General features: G+C 41.6%; 1 protein-coding gene across 2 annotated transcripts; it reads right to left on the minus strand.

The window, feature by feature from the left end:
- Positions 1 to 4,370: 4,370 nt before the first annotated feature.
- tsen54 (TSEN54 tRNA splicing endonuclease subunit) lies at positions 4,371 to 14,126 on the minus strand. 2 transcript variants are annotated; one of them, XM_087840101.1, is made up of 12 exons: positions 14,011 to 14,126; positions 12,214 to 12,372; positions 11,560 to 11,623; positions 11,378 to 11,461; positions 11,191 to 11,289; positions 11,063 to 11,115; positions 10,804 to 10,929; positions 9,008 to 9,443; positions 8,805 to 8,940; positions 8,660 to 8,720; positions 7,435 to 7,548; positions 4,371 to 6,557 (listed from the first exon to the last, which is right to left on the minus strand). In XM_087840101.1, exons 1-12 carry the CDS (start codon positions 14,124 to 14,126, stop codon positions 6,407 to 6,409), a joined length of 1,599 nt encoding a protein of 532 aa, XP_087696227.1. In that variant the 3' UTR covers positions 4,371 to 6,406. The 2 variants fall into 2 exon arrangements, with proteins under 2 accessions (XP_087696227.1, XP_087696228.1); XM_087840102.1 differs by having other exon boundaries at positions 7,447 to 7,548; positions 14,011 to 14,086.
- Positions 14,127 to 19,573: the final 5,447 nt, after the last annotated feature.

Below are 19,573 nucleotides of genomic sequence, written 5' to 3' on the forward strand. Positions count from 1 at the left end.
TCTAAATGGAAAGGTTTCCCACTTCAAGTAATGTTTGCTCAAACTGCTGTTGGCAACAACCCCCCCGTCTCATCAGGCAGTACTGATGATACCGCTAATAAGATACTGGAACTGCTGGTGGTTTGTGAAGTAAGCATGGGCACTGGATTATAATCCAGAACAGTCAGACTGGGTACCATAACTCCAGGTCTGCAAGTCTGTAAAACCGATCTGGCTGCAGTTTTTTAGAGAGCAGAAATGTGTTTTTCCTGTGTGATGACTGGATGCAATCATTTGCAAATCTCATACATTTTATTCACTGTAGATACAATTATATCCAGCCCGCGAGATGATTTCATATGTTGATTATTAAAGGCCTGCCGGTTGTTATTGGAGAGATTGCAAAGCTGAGTGCAGAACTGATCAAATTAGGAGCTGGCTGAAGTTTTTTCTCCCAGGCTAATACCCATTTTTTCAATAATTTTCCACTGTGGAGGACAAAAGGTTTTAAACTTGTCCATCCATCTTCTTCCACTTTTCCAGGGCTGGGTTGCGGGGGCAGCAGCCCAAGCAGAGAAGCCCAGACCCCCCTCTCCCTAGCCACCTCCTCCAGCTTATCTGGGGGAACACCAAGGCATTCGCAGGCCAGCCGAGAGATTTAATCTCTCCAGTGTGTCCTGGGTCTGCCCCGGGGCCTCCTCTTTTTGGGACATGCCCAGATAGCCTCACCCAGGAGGCGCCCAGGAGGCATCCTTGTCAGATGCCCGAACCACCTCAGCTGGCGGAAAACAGTGAGCAGCATAGAGGTGAGCTTTTATTCACCCAAATTGAAGCTTCTCACATCTACCACTATTCATCCAGCTCTGTGTGCAGTTTTAGGAACAGTTTATATTTCATGTCTTTGCACTATCGCTGCCCTAATTGACCAATGTTTTGCAAAAAATGGGATATAGGTATGAATATGAATTCACTCAAGTGCAGCAGTTACGCAATAATGCACCCTTTTAAAAAATAAATACAACTTACTGTTAAAGCTCAATCCATGCAAAGGGGACTATAAGACAACTACCACTTCCAAAATCCCAACAAATACATATCCAGCTGATTGAGGGTGGCGGCGTTCCAGTCTTTCACTGGTCGCATGATTTGCAGTGCAGAGCCTGTCAGCTTTAAGTACTCCAAGAGACTGTCGTATGAGCAGCCTGAAGTCTGACTGTTAGAAAAGCCTCCTGACGAAAAGAAATATTTAGAAATAAAGCAAATAGACAAAGTTTCAGTAACTGATGCATTCCATGTATAATGCAGTGCAATAAGTCACCAATTAATAACAGGGAAACTCGAGTCCTTGGAGTGCCCATTGCTTGTTTACTTTCACCTGAATCTGAAGATAACCTTCACGGTGACGCTGCTTACAGTAAAACAGAATAAAAGAGTGGATGAGACCTCGGTACATCAAATTATTTTCACTATTAGATCCCAGATTGTTAGATCAGGTGAGAGTGGGTAACGTTTTGAATATTCAGTTTGCTATACGCGCACACTCAAACAGAAAATAAATGCTTACCTGAAAAACTCCCAGGCAGGTTTTGCAGGCTGCAATAAGACATCCGCCAGAGGATCATCTGCTGGTCAGCGATAAGTCGGTGACCTTTTAATATTGGGGAGACAGAACGTTCCACTGTGGTATGGGTGGGGCAGATTAGTATAAGTGGCACTGTCTTTAATTTCTGGACTGCAAATAAATTGGTGATTTTTGAAGGTCTGTGTTTTCACTCCGTGACACACAAATCAGTGCTTTTTCTGAGTTTGGTTTCTGCTGGTGTTTTGAAGAGTTACTTCACCTGTAAATCTCCAGTGTTTCCTTTGTTTTCCTGCATTACCATCATTAGTTGTGTTTCACCTGCTTGCTCTGTGTTTGTGTGTGTTTAGTCTCATCAGTTTGACTGTTTGCTCACCATTTGTTCTTGCTTACACTCCTTTTTGGGGGGTTCTGTTTTGCTCTACTTGCTCTCTGGACTTCGTGCAACTTTCGTTTTTGTATCAGCCAATAAAGCCTCGCCTCTCGTTTATTTGACTTGGCTCCAGGTCCTCCAATGATTTTTTGAGTTAATGCTTAAATAATTAAAATCCTGACAACAATACATCTGTATTACTGTGATGTCATTGTCATCACATCAGGTTTCATGTTTCATTTAATGTTGATCCTTTATTTATTTAGCATCACGTCTTCAGTCTCAATCATAATGACACTTCAGATTAAAGTCAATATTTGTCTGGCTGTCTGACAGCAGATTGTTATCATATTCACTATATGAACAAAAATATTGGAACACCTCCATCATCCACAGCTATGGATATGGAGCGTGGTCTCCCCTTTGCAGCTATGACAGCTTCCACTCTTGCGGGAATGCTTTCTGCAGGATTTCGGAGCGTATCTGCCTATCAAGTGTTTGATATAGTTGATGTGCAAGCTCATCTGCACCACACTCATCCTATCATGTCTTAGTGCACCGTGGCGTGTGCACTGGAGCACAGTCATGCTGGACAATAAACAGCTTTCCCCTAAATGTTTCCACAGAGTTGGTCTCTGTAAGCTGAAGTGTTAAAGTTCCTTTGAATGGAAATAAAAAGCACAGGTCAACCAATGAAAAACAGCACCATGATCCTTCCTGCACCAAACTTCAGAGCTGGTACAGAGCAGCCAGGCAGGTAATGTACTCCTAGCATTTTCCAAATCCAGACTCATCCATCAGACTTCCACACAGAGAAGCATGACTGGTCACGTCATACAGCACATTTTAACTGCTCCAGAGTTCTTGGAAACCCATGCCACGAAACTACAGGTGCAAAGTTTTTGTGCCAGTGTTATTCCCAGAACTGGGGATGTGTATGTGCTTCGGCAACTTTGTGCGGTCTGTCACTTCATGGCTGAGTTGCTGTGGTTCTCAAATGCTTCCACTTTGCAATAATACTACTTCAGCATGGAGTATACTTTACGCGTCTGTGAGTCCACTTGGGTCCCAGTGACGTAAATGTCATCATCCGATTGTTAGCGTGAGGGTCTGTGCAAACCGATGTGATTCAGTGGTGGCTTCCTATTACACAGACTTGTCTGTAAAGGCAGACTGCACGGCTAGTTGCTTCAATTCATACACCTGAATTCAAATATTAACAAGTGTGACCAGAGATGGGCAGTAACGCGTTACTGTAATCCGATTACTTTTTTCAAGTAACGAGTAAAGTAAGGGATTACCGTTACTTTCCCGTAGGAACGCTGCGTTACTGCGTTACTAAAACCGTGATTTTTTGCGAGAATGTCTCATGACAGTGACGTAAGCGAGTGCGACGTTCGTGACAACAGCTGTGTGCAGATCAACAATGGATCATATATCGAGTGCAGAGAGAGTATGAGCGTGCAGCGTTTAAAGCGTGGAAGTACTGACCTTACTTTGAGTTTGATTCCATAAAAAGTGACAAAAACAGTGTCCGTTGTGCGTGGGAAGAAAACTTCTTTTTACAGCGAAAAAAACCCCTAAACAAGCACCGAGTAGCTACGACGTAATGGGAAACTCACAGAGAAACTCGCGGATTCTTCCACTGACCGCTGCACACCTGCACCAGGGTAAACCTCCGCCTACCCCACTCCTGCTTTACAGGTGAAAATAGAGCAACAGGACCGCTAGTCTTTGACTTTATTTATTTTCTGCTGTGTTTTACTTGCATCTATTTGAAAGACTGAGTGTAAACACACAAAATATTTTATTTTATGTGCTGGAATGTGCAGAAAATAGGTTTAAATATTAAACTAATTTCTTCCAGTCAGAGAATGTTGCAGATAATTAAATTTTTGCTTGATGCATAAAGTTAAAAGATTAAAACTAATAAAACAAGTTTTAAAAAGAGACTTTTCCATTTGATTACATTTTGTATGATGATTATGCAGAAAAAGTAGAATTGGGCTGAAAGATCTATCACTTTATCACCTATTCAGGTTGTAAATCGTGTTTTTAAAAAGTAACTAAGTATTTAATTACTTTTGAAAAGGTAATCAGTAAAGTAATGGATTACTTTTTGGGGAAAGTAATCAGTAATTAGTTACTGATTACTTTTTTCAAGTAACTTGACCAACACTGGGTGTGACCCAATAGACCAGCAAGCTCCAGTAGTTCGCTAAGGAACGTGCAAAATGATGTTGCTTAGAGCTTAATAATCCACACTGCAGGTACAAATCAGTGCTCAAAGAGATATAAGGTTTATGTTGAACAGAAATTCTGATTTGATTAGATCATTAGAACAGTAATAAATTAATGTCAATCCAAAATTAACATTGGATTAAAGTGTAAAATTGAAATAAAAACAATGGTGTTATTTGCATATCTCAAAGACCCATATTTTATTCCAACAGAGCAAAGAAAAAAAAAGATCAGCTCATTTTGAATTTCATGGCAGCAACGTGTGGAAAAAACTGAGATGTGGCAACAAAAGTAAACAGTATTAAAAAGAAACAGCTGGTTAACTGGCAGCAGGTCAGTAACATGATTGGGTTTAAAAAGAGCATGGTGGAGAGGCAGAGGTTCACCAATCTGCAAAAAAAACGCTTCTACAAATTGTGGAACTTCAAAAATGATGTTCCTCAATCTAAAACTGTCATCGACAGTATCAAAAGATTCTGACAGGAAATCTGTGTGTGCAAGGGACAAGGCTTGAATCAAGGCCGGGGCGACACTGAAGCAGACCCAGCCAGGAGCCGTAATCCCTCCAGTGTGTCTCAGAGAGGGCCGGGTATCGTCACTACAATCAATTCGATTCTGATTCACATGGTTCCAATTCGATCCACAATTTCAATTCGATTCGGGGAAATTTTGACTCAGACAGAAATATTATAATTCTGATCCTTTATCAGTAAGGACACTCGTGAGACTTCATCAGAGCTGTGAGCATCACAGCAGATTCCTTTGTGTCAAAGTAACTGAGGATAAAACAGAAAAACATGAAGGAGATTTTCCTGGTCTGGGATTTTACAGCAATGACCTTAAAAATATTCTGCAGTAGAACAAAAACGGGAGAAAACCAAGAATCAACATCTGAACATAACCTGATGCTGCTGAAGTGACGCAGAGCAAAGGTACAAAGGTTTTATTAGACACAGCTGTTTTGCAATTTGGCATTATTTTAAAAAGTTTACATTTCTTTGGTATCAAACAGCAGACATGAGGCTTTCTTGTTGGAAGTCATAAAATATAAGCAAGACAATATTTAGATTTTTAGATGAGAAACTGTTCTTATAGTACAGAGAGAGAGAGAGCTCTACAGGAAGTGTCATTTTATCGTGGTGGAAACAAAACAGCAAAAGTAAGAGAGAATTAATGACGATGTTTATCTGAAGCGAAATGTGAAGCTCAGTTTGGATCTTCTTTTGCTGCTGGCTCTCTCAGTTTTTGTTGGAGATGAAACCTGCAGCAACAGAATCAGCGCAAAAAGGACGTAAACACAAAGCGCGGAGCCGCCGGCGCATCAGGGTCCGTGAGCTGTCGGCTTTCAGCTCCGATGCCGGGTACGTGCGGCCCACTGATTCAAACGTGTCGGTCCGCGCTTTGTGTTTACCTCTTTGTGCAGAACCCGTTTACCTGCTCTCATTTACCGTTCTAGCTGTTTGGTGGTGGCTGAAATAGTTTTGTGAGGTTTAACCTGAGTTTCTGGCAGAATACATTTATTTTAAAAAATCGATTCAGGATTTTTAATGAATCAATGACGCTTTATTAAAGCTAAGATCGATTTTAATCGATTACTGAAACCCACCCCTAGTCTCGGATCTGCTCCAGAGCCTGTTCCCAGTCGGACATGCCTAAAAACCTCACCTGGAAGCACCCAGGAGATCCTAGTCATATGAAGCCTTAACTGACTCCTTTTAATGCAGCTTTACTCAGAGCTCTTTGCCCCAGCGTTACAGGAGAGTCCCAACATGCCTCTGGAGGAAGTTTATTTCCGTCACTGCTTTCTGCAAACTCATTCAGTCGGTTAGCACCCACGGCTAACCGAACACTTAGCTCTAAGTGAAATTCTTTGTACCTAAAGCCAGTTTAACCAGCCAGGGATTGAACTTCCACCTTTGACTGGTGCCCACCAGGGGCTCTCAAAAGAACCCCTGCCCCAGTGGGCAGGTACCAGATGGGATCCTGGTGTCCACAATGTGGACAAAGTTTCCTGATCCCTTGTTTTCATCATCATAAAGGACTTATGAGTCAAGATGATCAATAAAATTGTCTTTAGATGTAAACTGGAGCCAAATTGTACGCAAACATTGTCAGAACACACTTGTTCTTTTTTGTTTGTTTTTACCAAAACCATCTTTCCACCATAAATCACAGAAAATGCAGCCAGTCCAGCAAACAGGTTTATTAAATAGTCCCGGGTGGGTGGGCGGTTCTTAGGGGTAAACATCAGTCGGGAGCTGGAAGTCTTTGAAGGTGTAGAACGATATGTCTCCATAGTCCACCACAGCTATGACCACTGGGATATCTCCGCTCTGATAGGCCAGCAGCTTGATGGCTCGCAGGTCGGGCACGGGGTCATCGAAACTGGGACACAGCACAGAGGTAATCACATCAAAGGTGTCAGTTTTATGAGATCACTGCAAAGCGAATAGTAATCAATCAATGACCGAGTGGACCCAGCTATAGTTTACTATGTTTTCCACCATGCATTGGTCTCACTGCTTCTTCTACAGCTCCTTAAAGTTTACAGAGACTGACCCATTGATAAGAAAGCTGCACACATGACAGAAGCTTTTCATCTTTTTGTAATTTTACATTTTTAATCTCTACACTGTGACATTTTGCATTGAACCGCGGCTGAAGGACCGACAGCTGAATGATTTGCTGCAGCAGAAGCTTCGAATTTTGAGTGTCCTGCAGAAAAAGTTTGAACCATCGCACGTCTCCAAACAAAGACGCTCGCCAAAACACACACACACAAGTAACAAAGCAGGAATAAACAGCCTGAGGATGTGAAGAGTGAGAATTTCACTGCAATTTGTTACTAAGTATCACAGAGTCATCAGTTTTCTTATCCTGTGCTGTGGAAGAGATTTAATAAACATTTGATTTATAAGTCGTCACAGATTTGGGCTTTCTGCACAATTAGTGTTTTTTGTATAATATATATATTTAAAATGTATATAAATATTTTTAATTTTTTGTCTAAAATGCCTAAAACCACAGTTAAGACTTTTAGACACTAAAATAACTCGATTGATGATCCAGCTGCTTTATCGCAGCTCTGGATAATTAAGCAGCTGTTGGTGGTTAGAATCACACAAAGCAGGACGAGACAAAGGCTCCACTCATGTCCAGCCACCGCGACATTCATTTAATTTGATTGAAGCATCTATTGTTTTCCCTTTAAACAAACGAATCCTGAATAAATACGCCGTCGGGAGGCGATGTGATTGCTGACCTGCACACACACATGCGTGAGTACGGTTTCCCCGGGTTGCTCTTCTTGAAGTCGGCCACCGTGTTGGGCTGGTAAACATTGAAACAAATCCTCCAATCGTCCGCATCTTTTAACCTGAGAGGACAAAGCACAAGGTCATCCTGGACGATGCTGACTGCATCAGTACAACGCCCACGGCCCTTATGGTCTGTAAATCAAAGACGGCAAAATGTGACACCAGCGAGACGAGTGAGCGATGACTTTGTTTTGAGTTCATGTTTTCTGATCACAGCAAACACACAGAGGCTGCACTCGTCACATAATCAAGCCCACATGAAGTCTCAGCTCCAGAAACAGAAAACCAGAAAGCAGACTTGCAGCAGTGGCATAAATTTAGGCGTTTTTCAGAAAAGTTGACCTTGAGGTCTTGTCTGAGATTTTCAGTAGGATGTGATGCATCTCTGTAGGGCTGTGCGATATGACCAAAATCTCATATCCCGATATAAAACATCTATCGTCCGATAACGATATAAATCACAAAAATGTAACATTTTCTGTAAATTCTGTGAATCTCGGGCAGCTCGTCTTGCGTGAAGTGTTTCCAGCTGCGCGTCATGTAGCTAAGTCGAGTGTTTTAACCGATGCATGAAACGATACATTTTTAGACGTAAGTTGTAACGGCCGCTGTTTTCTTTGTGAGTGTTTATTACACGGTGTGCTGCGGGGAAAAGCCTGTTCTAACGTTTGAGTCTAAGGTTTATTTTTTAGCACCTGGCGGCTCTTTTTTACTTCTCATCCGTAAATAATCTGCTCTTTCACGTGATTCAGTTTATTTTGAAAAGTCTCAACAGGATCTTGAGCTTTATTGTGAAAGGTTTATGTGGAAATAACGACAACGCATAAAAACAGGCGCTTGTGTCTGTAGTGTGGTTATATTAAAAATAAGAGAAAGACAGAACTTTATTAACATAGCCACTACAGTGACCATCAGAACGCTGATAAAATATTGCCATAAACAGTTTATTTTGCGACACCACGAAACAAACGATAGCGTAAAATGCAACGATAGACGTTTTTATATCGTCATCCGATATATATCATTACATCAAACAGCCCTACATCTCTGGCATTAATTCTAAAATCCCACGTTGCCTTTACTGAGGGGTAAAAACATCCGACTGTGCACTGAATGTGCAGAGTTAAAAATAACACGTCTGCTCATGTGAGGAAAACAAATCCTGGATACCTGGACGCTCCCTCCAGCAAATGAGTCGGTTTGATCACGCTGATTTTTTTCAGCAGTTCTCCTGAAAAAAAACCCAAAACTCATATCACACAAAACAGTAAAAAAAATTTAAATAAAAATCTCCTTCACTGTCATGTGATCTCACCTGTGGCGATTGGCTGTGTCGGGTCATGTAACGGAGTAACTTCCCTGTTCCACAGGTGTGCTGGTCGACCTTCCCGCTTACCCTTCCGCCTCGCCATCAGCTCCTGATACTCCGCCCAGTTTCTGCACCGCCGTACCTTTAAGGAAGCCCGCATAAATTAAATTTGATCGTCAGTTCCTCCGATACCTTTAGTCTTTACAAACCTCTCTGTTTTTGTTGACGTCCCACCGCCGCCTGTATTTCTCCCTCTTCTGCTCACTGGCTGACATCTTCACCTGCCGCAGGTTTATTTTCTGCCTCCAGGGGGCAACGTCACAGAAGCCCACCTTCAAATCCCCGGGCAGCAGAGAGGGGTCTGGAGGGGCCAGGTGACTGCGGAAGTGCTCCCTGGAGGTGGAGCCCAGGTCAGGGAAAGAGACGGAGCTGAAGTCCCAGCACGAGGAGCCAGATCTGGAGCCGTGACCGGAATCTTTGTCCGAGTCCCCGAGAACATCCATCATCCACCAGCTCCTGCCTCCGCCCTCGTCTGCTGAACTCTGGGCCTCCGGAGGCTCTGCAAGCTTTTCATCTTCCTCGCCTTCGTTGCATTTATCCTCCTCCATCTTCTCAGTGGAGCATTCCCCCTGAGCTTCAGCACGGCTGCACAGAAGAAAACTCTTATAAGACTTGTTACTTTTTTGTTTTAACCCTTTAAAGCCGGTCGGAGCGGGCACGCTCTGTTTTGCGTAACTATTTTTAAATCCCGGTAGCTCTGCAACCACGTGAGCTAGCGCAATAATTTTTTTTGCATATGAAACCGGAGGAGTTGTACTTCCATCTTCTGCCATCAGCTTGTCCTCGGTCACAGTTTCCTTCCACATATAGTTTTGCAAAAACTGCATAAAAAGCACTTGCAGCAACAAAAACATAATATTCCAGAAACATGTTTTGCTGATCCGATCAGCTGTTCATAACACTTCCTACATTGGAATAGACGTCAGCGCGAACTATCGCATGTCCTCCATGACCTGCCCGAAACCGGAAGTGACGTCATTTTCGCGGAAATGTAGTTTTTTACCATCCGGGCCTCAATGAGCCTATACTGGTGTTTTTAAAAGTTATCTTTGACTTTATGACTTTCTGTGTGGTTTCTGGGATGCTTAGGACTCATATTGCACTGCTGGAAATAGTTTATTTTGATGCATATGCTGCTTTTTTGCAAATTTGCATCATAATATTTATTTTCGTTTTTCCTGCAGTGTATAAAAATTGGTGTATTTCAAAAATAAAACTATGAAGACACTCAAAATAAATTTCCTGTGGTGGGAAACTATTTTGTGCAACTTTTTTGTATTTACAGTTTTGAGGGATAAGCCTCTTAAATTTCTCTAACTAGAAATATATGTTAAAAAAACAAAAACGATTTTCAATTTTTTTGTAGTTTATTGCACTTTTTTGCAATTTATGTAATTACTATACACTTAATGCAGACATATTATTAAAATCTGGGCTATAATGGTTGTATTGATGTATAGCAACTTGAAATGCTCCCAAAAATGGCTCCACAGCATGTAAACATATAATATAAGCTCTGGCGGACTTGGTTCTATGGTCGGTCTTAAAGAGTTAACAGACTGAGGTGAAATGTTTAGCTCAGAAACAAAAAATTAACAGCGACTATAATCGGTCACCGAAATGCACCACGTTAATCACACTGAACTATAAAACAAACATTAGCAGCAACATCCATTTGATTTTGGAGATCTCTCATTTGAGATATTTTGAAACCAAAGGTATTTAAATGTCAGCTCACACTAGCACAGACTCAGCTTTCATGTGCAGCTGCACGTGGAGGCATCCAGATTTATTTTTGTAGCTACAGAAAAAACTAATATAATATATAATAATAATAATAATATAATAAAAAACAACTCCTCATTTTTATTGTACAAAGCAATAGCTAAATAATAGCTTTTGTTACTAAGAGTTTAGTTTCACAGATTGCAAAGCAGCTCTTTACCTGCACGTCGCAGTGGGGGCGGAGGAAGGGGCGGGGCTGAGGCTGCGTTTCCTCTTCAGCTGTCGCCCTGCTCGGTCACGTGACTGCGGCAGGTTGAGCTGCCTCGCGTAGGACGATGACTCAGAACTGCAAGCACACAAACATCCACCTACGGAGGCTGTTCCCGCGCATACTTCATATTTTAACAGATACACTAACACTGTCATCTCTGATGCTCAATTATCTTTATCATCTTAAACGTCTGAGGGGTAAACGTTACCTGGCATCAAACCTGAGCACCACATAGCCGAGCCTCTTCAAATGCCCAAACACCTTTGGGATGAAAAAGAGTCGTTAGCTCATTCCACAGGTGACATTTTCACAGGTGTGCTGGAGTAAAAGTTGCACCTGATATTGCTGAAGGCTCACGGTGTTCGCAGACAGAAACTTCTCGTACCCGTCCTGGATGGAGAGCGGCAGGTCCCGATAAAACACCTGCAGGTTTCCCTGTTCCCATAACAACACAGACACGGGACTAATTATGTGCTCCGAGGAGGAAAACAGGAGGAGCAACAGGTTTTATCTGCAGACTCACACACTCCATCAGGTACAGAGCCTCCTCGGGGAGCAGGCACTGCTTCCCGTTTGCGGAAAAGCCCATCGTCTGCCAGAACTTCCCCTGCGGAAAAATACGAAAAGATCCAGCAAAGGAGCGACTGAGGAGGAGCTAACGCAGCAGCTTTTTCTAGGTGGTGTTGTGACAGTGAAGCAACTCACAGCCGGAGACTGAAGCTCCACAATCTGCTTGCTGGGAATCCATTCGCCGTTCACGAGGTTTCCCCTGTGGATTAAAACAGATGGAAGCCGTCTCACACCAGGACACAAACACACAAACACACAAACATGTGTTTCTGTCCACCTGATGGATTTATAGCCAAGATTTGGGCTCATTTTTGAAAAACCTTTAAGGTTTTAAACCTGAAACACGTTAACGTTCACTCAGCACTGCAAAAGATTAAAAGTCACATGTTTTATTGCTGTTTGCCCATCTGGATCATTTTGCTGTTACACAGTTTTTTTCTTTAGGATTCGTGGGGCTTTGAAGGTTTTCTTGTCTGAAATCATGTTTCTATTTTTCATTTATTTTCCTGGATTTTTAAAAATCTGCTCACACAAACACAAGAAAAGCTGTTTAATCCATCACTGTGCACATTTACCTGCTTTTATTTTGATAGTGGCTGCTTTCAGCTCCTTACAATCACAGAAAGGTAGTAAACATCGATGGTCACCCTCAATCTAAATGTTATTTTGTCTGAGCTAAGAATGGAGCTTGTGGATGTTGAAACTCAGGTTAGACACCCTTATATGTCTTATATGCACCACCAAAGCTGGGCCTGATGAGTAGTCCCACGGGTAATGAGAGGTACTCACAGCCTCTCCACTCTCTCCTCTGAGAGGAGGCTCCAGTGTTCATTCAGGCTCTGCTCGAGTCGCTGCTTCTGCTCGTCGGAGTCATCGGGGAAGAAGTCCTTCTGTCCTCTGACGGGGATTTTGTGACTGCGGGAGCGGGCTGCGAACAGCTCCGACGGGCTGAAAGTTGTTAAAGAAAGACAACATCGTTCAGCTGTTTGATGCACACACGATCACAGACAAACACTCAGAAGGAAAACCACTGCACTGCTTTTAGATTTCATGACAGAGCCTGAAACAAAATGTGCTGGAGGTGTTTGAGGACGGCTGGCTTTCAAGAGTCAGAATTTTCTCTGTGAAAAAACGTGTCCTTCTCCATTATGTTGGAGGTTTTCTGCTAGAACACAGTAAACGTGTGAATAACCGTCAGCTGACAGTCTTTTCTTGTCTCGGTTTGAAAAACAGCTTTAAATAAATGCTCTGAGGGGAAGAGGAAGGCAGTGCACAGCAAGTGTTTCATATTTCACTTTTAACAAAATGCAATAACAAAACATTCTCGATCAGCAGAAGAGGAAGAAACTCCAGAAAAATATTCAACACAAGGAGAATCAGACTCTAAACCTCCCACTCTGGAGTCCCTCTTTTATCTTCTTGCTTGTTGTTCAGAGCAATCGCTGACTCAGATCTTAGCGTGAGGGCTCATGTGAGGTCTGTTACTAAATCTGGATTTTATCACATGAAAAACATCAAACTTTTCTCTCTCAGTAACTCAGAAGATGAGCCGCTGCAATGGTCCTTAAAGGGAGCAACTGGAAGAAGAAGAAGAAGCTGAGGCTCGACTCTTGTCGTCTGTTGTCTGGTCTATGCAAAAATGTCTCACATCAACAACAACTGATTCAAAACTGCAGCCAGAACAGTTTTAAAACACTCTGGCTGCTAGTTTGTGCACTGATTTTAAAATCCTTTTAGCTGTTTTTAAGGCACTTCTTAGTCTCTGTGCATCATATTCGTCTCACATGGTGGCAGGTAATAAATCACTACAGGCCAGGTTTCTCATTGTTTTAGTTTATTTGGGTTTCATATAACTAAAATGATTTTTCTTGCCCATATTCAGTTCATATCTGAGCTTTAGGCAACTGTAAAATCTTTCTAGCAAAGCTGCATCGGTGTGTAAGATTATCACGACAAGAAAGCAGCAGTCCCCAAGTTACTGGCATACTTTCCAGGCTTTGCATGTTGGTGTATAACGTTAGTATCACTTATGAAGTCCATCTGCGTGTAATTAAAGTGCCATCATGAGTCATAAAGTCGTGACTCAGTGTCATGGGACCTCGCCCAGACTTGTTTTAAAAGGACTCCACCCTGATGCTTTGTCTGTGTGCAGAAAAACAAAAACAGCAGACTTCCAAAAAATATTTTACTGTTACTTAATTCCTAACTTTCCAAATGCTTTCTCTCTCCCACGGCTGTTTTTCACCAAAACACACAACAGAGGGTGTCAGAGAGCCGAATACAGAGTGTCACTATTTCAGAAAACGTGTCCAGATAATATTTCAGTAACAGTGTTTCTCTGGAAACAACTGTGCAGCTTCATCAGTGCGTTTTAATAAAACTATAGGCGTTTTCTCTTCAGCACGTATTCACGTTTAAGCTAACAGTTAGCTTTAAACTAACCCGTGTTACCATGTGCAGAAGAAGTCTGAGAGTTCCGACCACAGTGATTCAATGACAAACACCTGCTGAGGGAGAACACCAGACAAAGTACCGCTACCCTGCGAACAAGCCCGCTCACAGGTACCGTTAAAGGTAAAAACGCACCTTAAAATTTCACTGTAGAACTTCCCTTTATCGTCTGTGTTGTTTTGATCCGCCATGATGCCGGGTCTCCCTGCTACTGCGGCTCTCCTCTGGGTCCTAGTGACCGTTAAATTCATCAGTTATAATCGTGGCCATCAGAGGGCGCCAAAGGGCTTGAAAATAAAGCACAGTTTAAAATCAGGGAAGGGTTTTTCCAGAATATTTGATTTGTTCCAGCCAAAACAAACCAAAGGGTCCCACAAGAAGGCAGAAAACTGGATCAGGCAAAAATACAGGGTAGAAAATTAGTGCAGAAAATGTTGGTCATGATTTTCAGGTTCATTCTAATAACAGCGTTTAACGATTATCCCCCAAAATTGATTCTGTTCATCTGAACGTAGCGTTTTCAGAGGGAGAAACGTTTCATCACTCATGCACGTGACTTCTTCAGTCTCAGTCTCAGTTTCAACAGCTCAACTTTTGGGGATTTTACTTACCTGGATGACTGAGCATACATCAAGACGTTTAACGATTAGTTTGTAGTAAATGACTGTTTTGCAAGTTGAAAGCTTCTTTCTTTTCATGATAAATGAAGGAGACATAAAATCTTAAGTTTGATGTCATTGTAAATATGAGTCTCAACAATGGTGCATTGTTAAAAAGAACAAATGAACTGGTCACCTCAGCAACTCCAAATAACGCTGCAACGCTGGAATGCTGCAAATCTTTGGACTGATCCAATACCAAGTAAATACAGGGCTGGTGTTCTGACAAACCATCCTACTTTGGCAAAACGTCCTACCATATGCACATTTCTGCTGTCACAGAGTAATTCCAGCACATATTTAAGTAGGTATGACGGTTTGCCACTAAACTGTGCCCTTCAGAGTACGCTTGTAGCTCATATTCATAAAGCCAGGATGGTTTGCTACTTAATTTTACCCATCAGAGTATGTTTCTAGCTCTTATTAACCAAGGTAGGATGATTTGCCACTGAATTTTAGCTGTTAAAGTATGCTTCTAAGCAGTGTTGGTCAAGTTACTTGAAAAAAGTAATTAGTAACTAATTACTGATTACTTCCCCCAAAAAGTAATCCCTTTACTTTACTGCTTACTTATTTTCAAAAGTAATTAATTACTTAGTTACTTTTTAAAAACATGATTTACAACCTGAATAGGTGATAAAGCGATAGATCTTTCAGCCCAATTCTACTTTTTCTGCATAATCCATACAAAATGTAATCCAATGGAAAAGTCTTGTTTTAAACTGGATGGGCAGTACTGCCCATCTCTGCTTCTAGGTCATATTCACAAAGGTAGAATTGTTTGGCACTGAATTTTACCAGAGTATTTTTGTAGTTAGGGTTAGATTGAAAATGTGACGTCATTTCCCGGGTAAAACCACAAAGGATTGTAGGTACGAGAGGCAAGTGGTACGAACTGAATTCGTTGTGCTATGCTGCTTTGTTCACTGTGGCTTTGTGGGCTAATATTTGTTGTGTTTTGTAGGAAAACCAGCCTACAAAATGCTGGAATGCGATCCAGACTGGGCACCCTCTATCAACCTGTCAGCCTCACAGTTTATTCACTCCACGCACCTGCCTGCCTCCCCTCCTCAACATCAGGAATTCCAGATTACGTACCACTCTCCCCTCCACGCTACCAAACCACCCACGGCAAGTAAGCAGTGCAAAGGAATATTTAGAATAAACAACTTGCCAGTATTCCTCCGGAACCACACCTGAACATATGTACTCTTGTTTCAGTGACTCTGACCCTTTCCCGTGACCCAGCCATCCAGTCTGACTTTCCCTTCGGCCCAAACCACAGAATTGCAGTTTCCACCATTGAGAAATCCCTGATTGTTTACTTAGCTCAGGTCGCATTAGCACCCCTTAGTTTTGGTGTTGTTCCTAGCACTAGGTAAACACACGAGTCAGTCTTCCGGTTTTGTTCTCTTACATTTGTTGTGGAAATAAAAAACATTGTCACTTAATCGTTCTCTGTGCTGCTCTGCGTCCTGCATTTGAGTCCTGTTCCTTTCGAGTCGGCCTCGGCCTTGACAATAACATTTAACATTTCTTTCTCTCTCCCTCTTGGTATGTGTGCTTATTGCTATGTGTGTGTCTACTTACCCTGCTTTACCTTACAGGGTGAGAACACTGGTGGGATCTCTGCCCTCCCCCTGACCAGAGATGGGCAGTAAAAAAAAGTAAAAAAGTAAAAAAGTAATCGGATTACAGTAACGCGTTACAAGTAACGCGTTACTGTAATCCGATTACTTTTTTCAAGTAACGAGTAAAGTAAGGGATTACTATTGCAAAAACGGTAATTAGATTACCGTTACTTTCCCGTAGGAACGCTGCGTTACTGCGTTACTAAAACCGTGATTTTCTTGTGAGAATGTCTCATGACAGTGACGTAAGCGAGTGCGACGTGTGTGACAACAGCTGTGTGCAGATCAACAATGGATCATATATCGAGTGCAGAGAGAGTATGAGCGTGCAGCGTTTAAAGCGTGGAAGTACTGACCTTACTTTGAGTTTGATTCCATAAAAAGTGACAAAAACATTAGTGTCCGTTGTGCGTGGGAAGAAAACTTCTTTTTACAGCGAAAAAAAACCCCTAAACTTCCAAGCAAGCACCGAGTGCGCTACGACGTAATGGGAAACTCACAGAGAAACTGCGGTATCCTTCCACTGACCGCTGTGGCACACCTGCACCAGGATAACCCTCCGCCTACCCTACTCCTGCTTTACAGGTGAAAATAGAGCAAAAGGACCGCTAGTCTTTGACTTTATTTATTTTCTGCTGTGTTTTACTTGCATCTGAAAGAGTGAAGGTAAACACTATATATATATATATATATGTATATATATATATAATATATATATATATATATTTATTATGTGCTGGAATGTGCAGAAAATAGGTTTAAATGTTAAACTAATTTCTTCCAGTCAGAGAATGTTGCATATAATTAAAATTTTGCTTCATGCATAAAGTTAAAAGATTAAAACTAACAAAACAAGTTTTAAAAAGAGACTTTTCCATTTGATTACATTTTGTATGATGGATTATGTAGAAAAAGTAGAATTGGGCTGAAAGATCTATCGCTTTATCGCCTATTCAGGTTGTAAATCATGTTTTTAAAAAGTAACTAAGTAACTAAGTAACTAAGTAATTAATTACTTTTGAAAATAAGTAATCAGTAAAGTAACGGGATTACTTTTTTGGGGAAGTAATCAGTAATTAATTACTGATTACTTTTTTCAAGTAACTTGACCAACACTGCCCCTGACACACCTGAAGCAAAACATCTAACAAACAGCTGACTATGCTGGGATCTGACATTCGGTCTTTACTTGAGCTCTGCCTCATAGTTTTGGAAATGCTTCTTTGTTGGATTTTGTAAATAAGAGGCTTTTGAACTAAGAACTGCTAAAAGACTGTAAATAGCACAACCATCACCTGCATTATAAATAAATCTCTAAACTTGCACTACTGAGTTTTGCGTTTGAGTTTGACCAGACAGAGCGTGACAATCAGCTTTCTCCTATGAAGTAATTAAAGGCTAGAAAATGCTTCCAAAGAATGTCAAAATTTGAACAGATCATCATAACTTCTCTCACCATCTGAAAAAAATGATTTTAACTGCTCAGTCTTGTGTGCATTAATCTTATTATAATTTTGTTTTGTCTTTTATGGAATTTTACATTTTTAATATTTTAATAGTTTGATATTTGTGTTATCGTGTGTGTTTCTGTGTGTGTTGACCTCAAACTTTTGCTGCTGTACGTGACAAATTCTTTAACATCTAACCTTGATATATGTTTATGCAACAGATGTTTGCTTTCTTTAAATCTGTCTGTTACTGGAAACATTGGCATTCATCCCTATTTTTGGTTTGTTTGCCCTTTTGAACTCTGATATGATCCAGTCCTGCCAGTAAATCATGCAGCCCACTTCAAGCTACCGATCAAAGTCCTTGTACATCAGGAAGCAAGTCTTGCAAGTTGATGCCATTTGGAAAATGAAACACTAGAGAGCTTTAGCCTTGAAATGACCGGCGTAATAATAATGATGGATTGGATTTATATAGCGCTTTTCAAGGCACCCAAAGCACTTTACAATGCCACTATTCATTCACTCTCACATTCACACAGTAGGCGGTAGGGTAAAGTGTCTTGCCCAAGGACACAACGACCAGGACAGAGAGCCCGGGGATCGAACCGGCAACCTTCCGGTTACAGATGAGCTTCCCAACCCCCTGAGCCGCGGTAAAACTAACAAACTATTCAAATAAACCTCAAAATAAAATTTAAAACTCTTGATTTGTGCAATTATATTTCTATTATGTATTAGTACACTTAGTAACTCTGACTCCTTCATGTTTGCCATGACAACAAGGCTAAAACTGCAGTGAGCATCAGCTATGAACATTGGCTCATGTTTCCCACCTCGACTGTTCTTCAGTGGATTTCTGCTCAGAAGTGGCTCCAAAGAAAAGAAGCCAATACATTTGTGCTTAATGTGTTTTTGGAAAGAAAAGCGTCTGGACTTCTTCCATGAAAGTGAAGAGAGAGATTACATCAAAGGACACCATGGTTTCATCTGGTTCCAGGGTAAGTTTCTGGACCTTGTCGGTGAAGTCGGTGGAGTTCTTGATGTGGTGTGGGGTGTTCCCCACGAGTGGTGCTAGGATGGTTGCAAAGTGTTTCGAAATGTTGTAAGTGGCTGAGTTTATGCTACTGAGTGGGACTCTTTCACAATGAGCTCACCCGAAACCCTGGCTGATTGTGACCCATACCCGTTTTCACACCTTGGCTCATGTGATTAGGTAGAGGATCATCAGGGGGTCCTTTTGTCCCTCTTTGGGGGGAAACTCCCACTAGGTTTAAATCTGGGACTCCCCACCATTTGACCTTAGAACTGAAGAAGCTTCTCGGATGAAGGTGAAACGTCTTCAAGCAACTTAAAGAAGTCCAGACGCTTTTCTTTGCAAGCTCCTTTGACTACGATGACCTGGATGACTGAGAACCTTCACAGACTTAATGTGTTTTTCTTTCTAAAGGTCAGCAGGGGGCGAGTGTTAGTGAGCCCAGCAGGACTGAAGACTAGAAATTAGATAATTACTTCACTGCTCACTTTATATATGATCTCAGTAAACGTTGACCTTGTCATATGACTGTGATTGCCCCGCCCCTCCCTGAGCCTGGTTCTGCTGGAGGTTTCTTCCTGTTAAAAGGGAGTTTTTCCTTCCCTCTGTCGCCAAAGTGCTGCTCATAGGGGGTCATATGATTGTTGGGTTTTATCTGTATCTATTATTGTAGGATCTACTGTACAATATAAAGCGCCTCGAGGCGACTGTTGTTGTGATTTGGGGAGCATAAATAAAATCGAATTGAACCTTATAAGAATATACCACCTTACGTGGTTTATGCCTCCATTGTTCATATCTATAGGTAGGACGTTCTGATGGCCAAATCACACTTTTCAAAATGTGCTTCATAACCCTTTTTTCGCACACAAGATCACTAAATAATAGGCGTGTGTAGCGCCCCCTAGTTAGTACTCCACTAAT

The sequence above is a fragment of the Neolamprologus brichardi genome, chromosome 4 (assembly GCF_056152115.1).
Source record: "Neolamprologus brichardi isolate AB-2024 chromosome 4, ASM5615211v1, whole genome shotgun sequence".
In the NCBI taxonomy this organism is placed as follows: Eukaryota; Metazoa; Chordata; class Actinopteri; order Cichliformes; family Cichlidae; genus Neolamprologus; species Neolamprologus brichardi.

Bases quoted from the DNA above. Each gene is read 5' to 3' on its own strand.
- tsen54 (XM_087840101.1), bottom strand. From the start codon at position 14,126: ATGAATTTAACGGTCACTAGGACCCAGAGGAGAGCCGCAGTAGCAGGG. The intron at 11,624-12,213 runs GTGAGTACCTCT...TTTAATCCACAG, and splicing joins GAGGAGAGAGTGGAGAGGCT to GGGAAACCTCGTGAACGGCG. The intron at 8,721-8,804 runs GTGAGATCACAT...GTTTTTTTTCAG, and splicing joins GACACAGCCAATCGCCACAG to GAGAACTGCTGAAAAAAATC.